The sequence below is a fragment of the Talpa occidentalis genome, unplaced genomic scaffold (genome assembly GCF_014898055.3).
Source record: "Talpa occidentalis isolate TD23 unplaced genomic scaffold, MPIMG_talOcc4v2.1 talOcc4.8, whole genome shotgun sequence".
Classification (NCBI taxonomy): domain Eukaryota; kingdom Metazoa; phylum Chordata; class Mammalia; order Eulipotyphla; family Talpidae; genus Talpa; species Talpa occidentalis.
The window spans coordinates 7,588,989-7,602,892 of record NW_023605194.1 but is presented as its reverse complement, the minus strand read 5'-3'; the positions used below and the strand labels follow the sequence as shown (position 1 = coordinate 7,602,892).

The 13,904-nt window shown below is 41.3% G+C and overlaps 1 protein-coding gene and 2 non-coding genes across 4 annotated transcripts in view; all 3 read right to left on the bottom strand.

Moving 5' to 3' along the window:
* EIF3A (eukaryotic translation initiation factor 3 subunit A) overlaps positions 1-13,904 on the bottom strand; it is a 36,195-nt gene that overhangs the window by 10,099 nt on the left and 12,192 nt on the right. For both annotated transcript variants that reach the window (XM_037495602.1, XM_037495603.2), the window contains exons 7-17: positions 12,509-12,680; positions 8,799-8,903; positions 8,040-8,138; positions 6,842-6,958; positions 5,794-5,979; positions 4,079-4,426; positions 3,594-3,698; positions 3,381-3,494; positions 2,632-2,754; positions 1,716-1,869; positions 543-727 (exon numbers count right to left, since the gene is read on the bottom strand). In XM_037495602.1, the coding sequence (XP_037351499.1) occupies positions 543-727; positions 1,716-1,869; positions 2,632-2,754; positions 3,381-3,494; positions 3,594-3,698; positions 4,079-4,426; positions 5,794-5,979; positions 6,842-6,958; positions 8,040-8,138; positions 8,799-8,903; positions 12,509-12,680 (1,708 nt within the window). The remainder of the gene's footprint in view (positions 1-542; positions 728-1,715; positions 1,870-2,631; positions 2,755-3,380; positions 3,495-3,593; positions 3,699-4,078; positions 4,427-5,793; positions 5,980-6,841; positions 6,959-8,039; positions 8,139-8,798; positions 8,904-12,508; positions 12,681-13,904) is intronic.
* On the bottom strand, positions 7,286-7,415 carry LOC119234959 (small nucleolar RNA SNORA19). The gene has a single exon (XR_005122730.1). It is a non-coding gene; the product is annotated as a small nucleolar RNA SNORA19 (small nucleolar RNA).
* LOC119234960 (small nucleolar RNA SNORA19) lies at positions 8,576-8,705 on the bottom strand. The gene has a single exon (XR_005122731.1). It is a non-coding gene; the product is annotated as a small nucleolar RNA SNORA19 (small nucleolar RNA).

The following is a 13,904-nucleotide window of genomic DNA, read 5'->3' as shown; positions in this document are numbered from 1 at the left end:
GTCCCCCTGACAAAGCAATGACCACTATTCTCTTGTCAAATAGTTGAGATTCATTCCTACTGATAAGAATTTTAAACTGAGGCCTATAAAATCCCTGTACTGCCAAGGTTGGTCTGTTTTCCTCTCAAGAACCTTCTGTCCTTGGGAAGATGAAGCAATCAATACCAAAGGAGTGAAGGCAGCCAACTTATTATCATGTAAAAGAACTGACTGATAAAAAAAAAAAAAGACCAGGGCCTCGGTTGAGAACTGGGCTGCGACACTGCCCGCAGCCTCTACAGCACAGGCTCAATCCCCTGTGGCCAGCGAGGGTCCCACATGGCGCAACAGACCTCTCCTGCCTCCTGCTGCTCCCCTCAGCAGTGCACTTCAGTTCTTCTGCCTGTTCTGCTCCCTGCTCTGGCTCTGGTGAATTCTCTCACCCTCCCACACTTCTGACTGTACCCAGTGCTTGTATAAATAAATAAATCTTAAAAAAAAAAAAAAAAAAAAAAAAACAAAAAAAAAAAAAACCACCGAAAAAACAGAATTTCTAAACTCACCTTTCTAGAAAGTGGATCGTCAGCAAGTCTTCTCTCTTCTTCTCTACGCCGTTCCCTTTCTTCAATTTCTAACTCTCTTTGGCGTTTTTTCCTCTCCACTTCTTCCAATTTCTTGACCCGCTCTTGATACTCTCGTAGCTCTTCCTCGCGCTTTGCCCTTTCAGCACGCTCTCTCTCTTCCCGCTCTAGATAACATATTGGGTTAAAAATGGGTCTCCTACCCACCCTGATACTAAGTCTATTTTTCTGGCATTAAACAGGCAGCATAAATTCTTTTTAAAGAAGTTTTAACTAGGGCCTCCCTGGTGGCGCAAGGGGTTAAGCACTGTACTATGAAGCAGTCTGCAGCCTCTGCAGCACAAGTTCAATCCCCACCCAGCCAGGGAGCAACCCGCATGGCACAGCAGACCTCTGACTCACCTGCTGCTCCCCTCACAGTGTGTTTCAGTCAGTCTGACTGTTCTGCTCCCCACTCTGTCTCTGGTGAATCCTCTCACCCCCCACATCTCTGACCTGTACCCTAGGCTCTTGTATGCATAAATAAGAAGTTTTAAATAGTTTCTATAAATAGCTTATAAAAGAAAAAGTTTTAAATAGTTTATAACCAGTGAAAGAGCAAAAGATAGTCAAAAAACCAAGCTCTGTGCCAATCAATAGTTTCATGATTTAAGAATGCAAGAGTGGCATCCGTGGTGGCACAAGGGGTTAAGTCTCAGCACTATGAAGCTATCACCAGCCACTGTAGCATGAGTTCAATCCCCGGACAGGGAGCTACCCACATGGAGCAGCAGACCTCACCTGTCTCACCCACTGCTCCCCTCAGCAGTTTTTTTCACTTGATCAACCTGTTCTGCTCCCTATTCTGTCTCTGGTGAATTCTCTCACCCCCCACACCTCTGGCCTACACCCCAGTTCTTGTATGCAAAACTATTTTTAAAAAATTAAAAGGCAGTATTTTTAAAACACAAAGATGTAAACAAGCTGATAGAAGACCCAACACTCAGATATAACAAACAAAACTAAGTGAGGTTCACGGAACTTAAAAACTTGTTGGTTTCAATTAAGCCAGTGATCCTCATTCTTCATTCTCTTATTTCCTAAGGAAGGTTATTTTAAGTGGACCTATGCTCCACCTTCTGCTGTCATTCCTCCAATCTTACTCTAGACAGTTACCTTTCTGCATCTGTTCTTCTGCCCTTCTCTGTTCCTCCTCCTCTTTTTCTCTGTAGTAAGTTACTCTGCGTTCTTCTTTACGCTGCCTTTTACGTTCTTCCAAGCGATTATGCCTTTCTTCCGCTAATCGCTCTTCAAACTGTTTAAGCTTTTCCTGTAACAACACCAAAACATCTATCAATTTTTTTTTTTTTTTGAAGAGCTACAAATCCACTGTAAATTTAAGCTTACAAAAGGGTCACAAATTTTTTGGAACCACAAGAAAGCAACCTTCAAGTATGAAACCAGAGTTTCCAAATAATGTAAATTCTCCTCAAGTCAAATTTTGTTATCTACACTAGTGGGCTTACTTCTACACAAAATAAATTGAGTAATTTTAACTCAAGAGAATATTCTTGGGCCTCCCTGGTGGCGCAAGGGGTTAAGCACCGCACTGTGAAGCAATCTACAGCCTCTGCAGTACGAGTTCGATCCCCGGCCGGCCAGGGAACAACCCACATGGCGCAGCAGACCTCTCCTGACTCGCCCCATACTTCCCTCAGCATTGTACTTCGGTCAATCTACCTGTTCTGTTCCCCACTCTGTCTCTGGTGAATCCTCTCACCCCCCGCATCTCTGTCCTGTACCCCAGTTCTTGTATGCATAAATAAATCTTTTTAAAAAAGAGAAAGAATATTCTTTTCCTTTCTAAATCAGTAAATAAAAAGCTTGCTTCAAAAGCAAATTGCATCCAGTCCACTTTCACCCTCAGAAAAATTTATAGTGATGGTGGGCCACGTAACCTATAAAAGTCTCAAGAAAATTTCTGATAATTATTTTAATGACCTTTATATAAATATTAGCGAGAGAGACTATATCCCTGTGTTAAAGGAAAGCTCTATGCAAAACTAGAAAGCCCTGAAACCAGTGTGTTCACCTCATAAACAGACTGCCGGGCAGCCTTGAGTCGCATAACGAATAGGTCTCTGTCTTCAAGCATCCGTGACATTCGATTCTTATGTTCAAGAGCCTTTTCACGTTCTAGCTGCATGGTAGTAATCTGCAAACACAAAATACAAAGTTAAATTTCAAAGCATTTATAATCTGATTAATAATTTACCCACTTTCCTGACATATTCCAAAAGAATTACAGTTCCCTTGCCCCACCCCATCTTGCCATAAAAACAGAAGGGTAATTAATATCCATGCAAGCAGAGACAGATGAAGGATAGAATCTTGGGGTATCTGTAAAAAAAGCTGTTGAAGTTTTAATAAAGAAATTTTAATAAATCTGTAAAACAAAAGGCAAAAACAGTATAGTTTAATTACTGAAAGCATTTTATTCCTTAAAAATAATTAGGCCTCGGGCCTCCCTGCACTATGAAGCAACCCTACTGCCCCTGCAGCACAAGTTTGATCCCTGGCAGGCCGGGAAGCTGACCCACGTGGTGCAGCAGACCTCTCCTGTCTCGCCCGCTGCTCCCCTCAGCAGTGTATTTCAGTAGATCTGCCTGTTCTGCTCCCTACTGTCTCTGGTGAATCCTCTCATCCCCCGCATCTCTGGCCTGCACCCCAGCTCTTGTATGCATAAATAAATCAATCTTAAAAAAAAAATCCAAAACCCTGGTGCCACTGGCAGGATTTAAGTATAAGGACAAAAATATTACAACTAAATGAAAAACATACTCTTTCTTCTTCTTGTTGTTCCCACAGATCCATGTCTTTTATTCTCTGTTCTTCATAAGCACTTTTTATCAAAGGGATTTCTTCCAAACGCTTAGCTCTTTCAAAATAGTCAATCTTAAAAGAAAAAGGAGAAAACAAAATAAGTCAATCAGAATGACACAAAAACAAATGTAGCTTTTAATTTTTTTAAAGTTTACTGGTCCATTCACTTACCTTCTTCTCTTGATTCTTCAGTCGTTCCTGAAGTTCCTTCTTTTCTTTCTCCAGTTGTTCAACCTGTTTGGCCATGATGAAATCTGGATCCAATTCTTCAAGATCCTGAAAAGTAATACAAATGTACAATCATTAATAAGAATATAAAGTAAATGGTCACTATGGACCACCGCTTTCCAGGATCAAATCCTAAATTACTTTTTTTTTTCTCACAGTGGGTATCAATTTAGTCAATGTAAAAATATTTTTCAGTAGTCTTATTTCCACTGATTAAGGGGGGAAAAAACCACGCGATCTTAGCATACATTTTACTCCTCTACTGTATACCAATATCCAAACTCCACTGCAGTAGTTAAAAACCGTGGAGTCATTAAAAACAAATGCTTACTTCACAGATAACAGTAAATGAGCCTGCTGTGCCAAGTGAGTAAAATAACCAAATAATCCAAAATAAATAAACTGTTAATGAGTAACATGATACATACTTCAATATCAATATCTTTAAATGCTTTGGCGCCCAGTTCTGTTTTCTTGATCTGCTCCAAACGCTCCCGAACAGTTTTCTTCTTGATTTGTTCATGTTCCTGCAAAATGCGCTCCTTCTCTCTCTCTTTTGCCTCTTGTCGCAATCTCTCTTCTTCAGCCTTTCGTACTTTCTGGAGTTCAGCTTCCCTCTGCTCTAATTCTTCCTTTTCTCGCTGGATATTTAGACTCTCAAGTCGCTCCTTCCTTTCCTCAATTGTCTGCCGGCGAGCCAGGATACGCTGATGCTCTTTCCGTGAATTTTTAAGGTACGCGGTAACAGCCAATTGATGCTGTTCTTCTTTCTCTTGCTTCCAAAATAAACACATTTTTAAAAACTTTGTGAGTGACCGACCATGGAAGTAGACATCAAAATAATTTGGATGCATTACCCTTAGATGTATTTAGGTTTAACAACAGAAGATAACATTATCCGAGCTACTAGTTGTTCGCAATACTAAATACTACGGCACTACTATTTAGCATCACTTATAGCAATGACATAGCTGAAGAACCTTTGTGTACCAGGTGACTTTTCTCTATAGCAAATCTACTTTACCCCAGTGTCCAAGTCAAGGAGGAATACTAACATAGCTCGCAAACAAGAAAACAAGTTATACAGGAATGAAAAGTTCCATGACAGTATTCACTATTTGGGGAGGTCATGACATGCATATAAGCTGTTGTATTAAGGAGTATTTATATTATCCTATTACCTGCATAGTCTCACATTTTATCATAGGGAAGGCAGCTCAACTGATCTTTGTGTCTAATAAAAACATGATAAAATACCATAAATGGGCCTCCCTGGTGGCACAAGGGGTTAAGTCTCAACACTTATCAAGCTATCAGCAGCCATTGCAGCAGAAGTTTGATTCCCCAGCCAGGGAGCTGACCCACATGGCGCAGCAGACCTCTCCTGTCTCGCCTGCTGCTTCCCTCAGGAGTGTATTTCAGTAGATTTGCCTGTTCTGCTCCCTGCTATGTCTCTGGTGAATCCTCTCACCCCCCCCCCACCACATCTCTGGCCTGTACCCCAGTTCTTGTATGCATAAGTAAATAAATCTTTAAAAAAAAAAATTCCAGGGCCTCCCTGGTGGCACAAGAGGTTAAGACGCAACCTATGAAGCTATCCCCAGCCACTGCAGCATGAGTTTGATCTCCGGCCAGGGAGCTACCTACATGGATGGCGAAGCAGACCTCTCCTGATTCGCCCGCTGCTCCCCTCAGCAGTGTATTTCAGTCAGTCTCCCTGTTCTGTTCCACTGTCTGGTGAATCCTCTCACCCCCCACACCTCTGGCCTATACCCCAGTTCTTGCATGCATAAATAAATCTTTATTTAAAAAAAAAACCCTCAGGGGCCTCCCTGGTGGCACAAGGGGTTAAGCAGCGCACTGTGAAGCAATCCTCTACCTCTGCAGCACGAGTTCAATCCCCAGCCGGCCAGGGAACAACCCACATGGCACAGCAGACCTCTCCTGACTCACCCACTGTGTCCCCTCAGCAGTGTACTTCGGTCAATCTACCTGTTCTGTTCCCCACTCTGTCTCTGGTGAATCCTCTCACACCCCGCATCTCTGGCCTGTACCCCAGCTCTTGTGTGCATAAATAAATAAATCTTCAAAAAAAAGAAATCCCTCAGAAATTCTGTGGTTCATTTTCCTCAAAGATGCATACCAGTATATGAGCTGGCTTAATGACTTCCAGTGCTTTGGCAAGTACTGAGGACATGGCTGTCAGCTGATTTCTGATCTGTTCTGAAGGCATACTTTGCAAATGAGGACCAATTGGAGCATCTTCTCGAGTAGCATAATTCAAATCAGATCCAAAACTAAGAGTCCGAGAGGTGTGGTCAATACGAACCTTTGAAAATTAAATGAAATTATCAATATCTTATCGGCAAATATGAAGTCATTTTTACAAATAAATGGCCTTTGATCAAAACATTTCAACTGAGGGCCTCCCAGTGACACAGCGGTTGAGCACTGGGCTGCGAAGCTGCCCGCAGCCTCTGCAGCACCAGTTCGTTCCCCGACCGGCCAGCGAGGGTCCCACATGGCGCGCAGACCTCTCCTGCCATGCCCGCTGCTCCCCTCAGCAGTGAACTTCGTCAGTCTGCCTGTTGTGCTCCCCGCTCTGGCTCTGGTGAATTCTCTCACCCTCCCACGCTTCTGACTGTACCCAGTGCTTGTATAAACAAATAAATAAATCTTTAAAGAAAAAAATTTAAAAATTAAGAAAAAAAAACACACATTTCAAATGAATATGAGAAAAACTTTTAAAAATAGAATATTAAATACAAAAGCTAGAAGATTTACTCGGTGAAGATTTTAAACTATGCTAAAAGTGAGAAACAAGGGCCTCCCCGGTGGCGCAGCGGTTGAGTGCTGGCTTGCAAAGCTGCCCGCAGCCTCTGCAGTGCCGGTTCGATCCCCGGCTGCTCCCCGGCCACCGGAGGAGGGTCCCACATGGCGTGCAGACCTCTCCTGCCGCCCGCTGCTCCCCTCAGCAGTGTACTTCGGTCCTTCTGCCTGCTCTGCTCCCTGCTCTGGCTCTGGTGAATTCTCTCACCCTCCCGTGCTTCTGACTGTACCCAGTGCTTGTATAAATAAATAAATAAATCTTTAAAAAAAAATAATAAAAGTGAGAAACAAAATGGTTATGTCAGTTAGTCCTCAAAGGCCCCCCACCCTCCGTCGCCGTCCCCCATACAGCAAGCACGTACCTGCAGGTCACAATGTCTGGCAGCATCTACTATGGCACGTTCCAGTTGGAAAGCATCAACAAAAGGAACCAGAGAAGTCAAACGAGAAAACTCAATGCTCTGATAGATTTGTGCCACCTGCATAAAAAAGACAAGATTATTAATAATGGCCATTACCCATTTAGTACTTTTAATGTGCAATGCAGCCTGATAACCATGGGCAATAGAAAGCATGGCCATTTCTCAGAGAGCAAGAAAATAAGGAAGCTCAGGGGTTTACATTACAGCTGGAGCTGGGTTTCCAATCCAAGACTATCACCCCCAAATTCTATACTTCCAATCTCACAGTCTACTATATATCTCAAGAGCATAATCTTTTCAAATGCTGTTTAAAAAAAAACCTGAATGGTTAAGCATTTGTAAAGACTTATTACTTAGCTAATTCATCTCAACATTTTAAAAAATATTTGTCTGAAGGAGACTGGCAGCATAACTATTTAGTTATACTGCTAATTAACCTTCAACTACTTGTATAGCACATAAGAAATAACACTGCTCCCATGTACAAAGGAAAGCAGGTCAATGAAATGTGCAAATACTGAAGTGAATTTATAATAATAAGCCCTTCCAAAACGAAATAAGACAAAACAGGAACATTTAGGCCATAACATAAACCATTACATTCAAATTTAAGACAAAATATATAAAAAACTAGTAATACCTAGTATTAGCAGAAAGTCTCACTCATTGTTAGTGGAAAGATCCATTTAAAGAATCTCTTTATCTGTAAATGTTTACATTCTTATAACTTTCACTTCTTATGCTATAGAAATATGCAAAGATACATGGGTGCAATATGGTCAGTCTTGCAACATTTTCTAAAGGCAAAAAAACCTAGATATAATGATTTCCATCAACAGTTTGAATAAATCACGGCATCTTTGGACAATGAAAAACCACGCAGAGTGTATCAAGAGAAATAAGATGGACTTATATCACAAACAGGGAAAATGCACAGATTATTATATTGTGCATCAACAAAAAGAAGACTAGTCATGTAAAATTTTGCTTTCAAATCAAACAGATTAAAAAAAAGCCAATTTTGGCAGGATACAGAATTTGGAGAAGCTTTCACTTCCTAGGCCATTCTTAACTCTTTAGTTTTGCAATCCAATCAAGAAGAGAAATCCCGGTTTGCACATCACATGTAACGCCTCACCTGCTGCAGAAGGCGGAGTATGGTGTTGCTCTGCAGCTGCGGGACATACTGCTGCAGCTCTGGTTCCTTTTCAGGCTGTTCCCTGACCCAGTTCAGAACCTATAAAGTTCATTCAATGGAAAATAATGACACTTTATCTGCAATGGACCCTACAACATCTGTAAAGCTTTTTCAACATATAAAAACATCACACATGGCCTCTCTGGTGGTGCAAGGGGTTAAGACGCAACCTGTGAAGCTAACCACAGCCACTGCAGCACGAGTTTTATCCCCCGCAAGGGAGAGGCCCCACATGGCACAGCAGACCTCTCCTGAATCGTCCACTGCTCCCCTCAGTGGTGTGTTTCAGTCAATCTGCCTGTTCTGTTCCCCACTCTGTTTCTGGTGAAACCTCTCACCCCCGCCCCAGCACCTCTGGCCTGTACCCCAGCTCTTGTATGCATAAAAATAAGTAAATCTTTAAAAATAAATTAATTGAATAAAATAAAAACATCACACGATGCAAAGAAATACAAAATGTACTATGAATTGACTGATATTGTCTGAAGGTGACTGACAGCAATGGCTACATTAGTCATGCTGCTAATTACCTCCAATGGTTTCTTTAGCACATCAGAAATACCCTTTTTCTCTTGACATAAAGAAAAAAGACAATGAAATGTGCACGGTATTCAAACACATAAGACAGTAATGTCTAACAAATATCAATACAACCTAAGTATGTGGGGAAATAATGAAAACTTAAATACAAAGGCTTACCTTTGTGACTCTCTCACAGAGTTTTAGTGGATTAAATTCTACTTCCAGCCAATTGTAAAGGTCTTTCACTTCTGGGACAACATACTGTAGTACATTAAATCTGACCTAGAGCAAGCAAGATAAAAGGTTTCATTATTACAGGAATTTTCCCAATTGGAATTCTGTATTGAATATAAGGAAAAATATAGGAATGGAAATCCAGAAAATTGTCTAGCCTCAACCCCATTTAAATTTACCAAAGAAGACTCTCAAGGACAATTATGTTGACTCTTCCACCCCAAAGTATACATCAACCTACAATGCAATGCAAAGTCAAACAAGAACCTAACAAGGAAATAAAAACTCTAAAGAAACACAATCGACGTGTTTATAAAGACAAATCATGTGGTCAACAGACTAATAAAAAATAAGCTAACAACTGTTATCACACAAAATTATCGAGGCAACACTAACAGGCACAAACTAGAAAAAACTCAGAATAAATAGGGATACTACATTCATGTAATATACAGAAATGGGCAATGAAAAAAGTCACATTCAACACATGAATAAACCCCACAAATTTAATGGTGAGAATAAGTTTTTCACTTATTGTTCCACATATAAGGAAAATAAATTTCGTATAAAATACACAAATAGGGCCTCCCCGGCAGCACAGGAGTTAAGTCTCAGCACTATCAAGCTATCCTCGCCAGCCACTGCAGCATGAGTTTGATTCCCAGCCCAGGAGCTAACCCATACCTTACTGCCAAGCTTTGGGTTCATGAAACTGAGTTTGTGAGCACCAGGAGAATGACTTCATCCTTTCAGAAACAGACGAAAATGATGACATTTACAAGAGACTGGTGTCTCGCCTGCTGCTCCCCTCAGCAGTGTATTTCAGTGGATCAGCCGGTTCTTTTCTCCACTCTGTCTCTGGTGAATCTTCTCACCCCACATACCTTTGGCCTACACCCCAGTTCTTGTATGCGTAAATAAGTAAAAATAAGTATTTCATTTGAAAAAAAAAGGCAAGGTGGTAAGTCTGGAGATTACCTATTCTCGGTGGGGAGGGGGGTTCGGAAGATTGGTAACTGCAAAGAGCTTTTTAAGAGTTTATCCAATTACTTTTACACTTTGTACCTTAAAACTGCTAAAGTTTCTATGCGAATCGATTAACTTCCTTTTACACTAAAAATGTCATTTTTACAACCTTTCTTACAAACGAGACGAAAGAGTAGCGTGGTATACCACCTAAAATACCCAGAGCCAAATCCTAGCTTGCTTATGCTTTAACCTAGATCGCGCAGTAGATGTGACTTATATCCTTCACATGCTGGGCAATGCGAACCCATAGAGAGAGAAACTGCAGGGACACAGCAGGCAAGGCTTAAGAACACAGAAGCAAGGCACCCGTGGACGCTGGGTCACAAGACTGAGGCAAACGCTGGCAGATCCCGTCCCAAGAAATAAGAACATGCACATACTTGAGTCTAAGTTTAACTCCAATGAAAAATGGGTACGTGACTACTGTCCTCCAGCATCTGCGTACCTCCCGTCATTCTTAGAATAAGGTGTGGTACAAGCACTTAAATAAAATTACCCAGCACTAATTTCATTCCTATCAAAATTTTCTAGTGTTTCCATTAAGTGACCCCTCCAAATAAGTGCTAAGATAGATTGCCATATCCATTAATTTCAATGTCTCACTATTATTAACAATTGGTTTTCTCATTTAGCACCAGTCTCTTGTAAATGTCATCACTTTAGTCTGTTTCTGAAATGATGAAGTCATTCTTCTGGTGCTCAAAGACTCAGTTCTACAAACCCAAAGCTTGGCAGTAAGGTGAACTTACTGAGATTTACAAATGCTACTTGGCAGTCAGCTCATCTTTTCACCTGACACCACCAAATACCCTTCTTCTAAACTTCCACACTAATCTGTGGGCACAAGGACATGAAGCTGGATGTCCTGGTTGCTGGCCCCCGCTGCTCTCCACCACTGGTCTCTAAAAGCATCACCATGGACCAGCTCTAACATCAAGGCACCACGGTGTGTAGTGCAGGGGGCTAAGAGATTAAAAGACTATGTTTCTACTTTGTCACACTTCTTCAGTAAAAAAATAAAATCTTTTAAACACACCAGTTGACCCCTCCCTAAAGACAATGCTGTTGTTGCCTGTGTGTTGTTGCCAACACACAAAGGTAAACTCTGTGGGCAGCAGAGGCAGAATATGGAAGCACACAAAGAAGAATACCGTTTAGAGATTAAATTCTCACTACAAAGGGATTTTTGCCTTACTCCTGTAGCAGAGAAATGTCAGGAGAAAACTGCCAATACAAAGAAAACATAGCGGTTCTATCTAAATGGATCTATTCTACCAGAAAAGCAGGGTCTTTCCTCTAGCAATTGTCCCTCTTCTTCCTCTTGTCCCAAAGTAATTTCCAATAGGCAGTTACCACCAAAACCACTACAACTGTTCAGTCAGAAACTCTAGAACCTAAATTCCTTTGGAACACAGATACCATTTAAGTATCACTTGCCTGGCATTTATGGGCACCACAAAGTAAATTTCTGCCGAATAAAAAAATCCCATCAACATGAAACACTTTAAACATACATAAATTTTAGGCTCTACACTCTGAATTTTTTATACATACATACATATATATACATACATATATATATATACATACATATATATATATATATATAGTGGATCAAACCCACAAGTCTATATTGTCAAAAATATTTTACACACAATTTCATTGCATAGCCTTGATTAAGAATTATTACTTTAGGGCCTCCCTGGTGGCGCAAGAGGTTGACATAACCTATGAAGCTATCGGCAGCCACTGCAGCACAAGTTTGAACCCCGGCCAAGGAGCTACCCACATGGCACAGCAGACCTCTCCTGTTTTGTCCGCTGCTCCCCTCAACCGTGTATTTCAGTCGACCTGCCTGTTCTGCTCCCCACTGTCTCTGATGAATCTTCTCACCCCCCACATCTCTGGCCTGTACCACAGTTCTTGTATACAAAATAAATCAATCTTCAAGAATTATTACTTTAATAACAAAGTTCGAAAAAGAAAAATACTGAAAGGGTCTCACTGCAGCATGCGTTGGATTCCGGGCCAGGGAGGTGACCCATACGGAGCAGCAGACCTCTCCTGTCTCGCCCGCTACTCCCCTCAGCAGTGTGTTTCAGTGGATCCGCCTATTCTGCTCCCCACTCTGTCTCTGGTGAACCCTCTCACTCCCCCCCCCCATCTCTGGCCTATACCCCAGCTCTTACAGCATAAATAAATAAATCCTTAAAAATAAAAAGAAAGGAAAGAAAAATACTGGAAACCTTAGTTTTCCAAATCATAATCAACCCCATCTTCTGCCGAACTCATCATTCTGTCTCCAACATATTATTGGCTTAGTTTTGCTACCCCTAACCCACTGAAGTCATGAACCTTCTTCCCCATCAATCCCTCTGAGTGATCCACACTATTCCTCAGACCTCACCTCATCAAGTCTCATCTGCTACATCAGATTTAATCCAGCTCACCACCAGAGACAAATTACTTCAATAAAAGTGCCCCTTTACACCAACAGTTTTCAAACTCATCCATGCATCAGAAGCCCCAGCACTCCCAGCATATAATTATATATTGTTAATTATATATCATAAAACCTAACATTTTCCATTTAAAGCTATAAAAATGTTCTAACTTATACCAACCATGTCATTAATAAGGCCAATTCGTGTCGGTGGGGCTTGAAGACCTAGCAGTGTTGCAAGGCGACGTTGTTTTTCAACTATGATGCCATCCATATCCAGAAGTCGAGCAATATCAGTTCGCTCAGGGGTAATAGGAATGGAAAGAGTAGCCAGAAGAACTCTAGTGGACATTCTGAAGGAGAACAAAGTTACAAATCTCTTAAATTTGTAAATGTTATTTAGCAAGCAGAAAGATATGCCTTTAATCACCTGGTAAGCTATGCCAGTAATAGAATATGCATACCACCACAGTGAACTATATTCATAAACATGAATCATCAAAGCATGTAAGAGAAATAACCATGCTAAAAATGAACAAGTAGAGAAATTAAAAGTTCATTCATTCACTTAATCCTGCCGATGTTTTTAACTATACAAAGACTGTGAGATCAACAAATTCATATAACCATGTTTCCTTACAAAAAATGAGGAAGCTTTAAAAACTGAGAAAAAATTAGAATTAGGAAAAATTACAAGGACCAGAGGTGAGTAAAATTATGAGGATAAGGTCAAAAGCTAAATTTTAGCTTCCTGGGTCTCCCTGGTGCCTCAGGGGTTAAAGTCTCAGTGCTATAAGCTACTGCCAGTCAGTGAACATGAGTTCGACCCCCCGTCGGGGTGCTGACCCACAAGGCGCAGCAGACCTCTCCCGCCTCGCCCACTATGTCAGCAATGTATCTCAGTAGCTCTGCCTATTCTGCTCCCCACCCTGTCTCTGATCAATGCTCTCACACCCTGTACCTCTGGCCTGCACCTCAGCTCTTGAATTCATAATAATATAAATCTTTAAAAAATAAAGTTAGTTTTTAAATCTATCTAGCTTCCTTTGTTTCTTAGATTTATGCATTTTCTTTATTTATTTATTCATACTCCAGCTAGGGTGCAGGCCAGAGATGTGGGGGGTGAGAGGATTCACCAGAGACAGAGTGGGGAACAGAACAGGCAGATCTACTGAAATACACTGCTGAGGGGAGCAGCAGATGAGACAGGAGAGGTCTGCCATGTGGGTTGCACCCTGGCCGGCCAGGGATTAAACCCGTGCTGCAGAGGCTGCGGATTCCTTCATAGTGTGGTGCCTAATTGCGCCACGAGGGAGGCCCTAAATCTAGCTTCCTTAAAACACAAGAGGAAGTCTGGTGAATTCAGAGCACCACCAAATGCTAAGGAATGTGGACTCTGGAGTCCAAGTAAAGGGCTGCAATCTCAGCTTCACCACTGTCAAGGCAAAATACTTAATTTTCCAGGTCACAAAATTACTGTGACGATTAAACAATGTATAGAAAGTTAAACAGACTACTGTTTATTATTACAATACTCTCTAAAAGGAGGGTATAGGAAAAAATATCTTAAAGGAGAC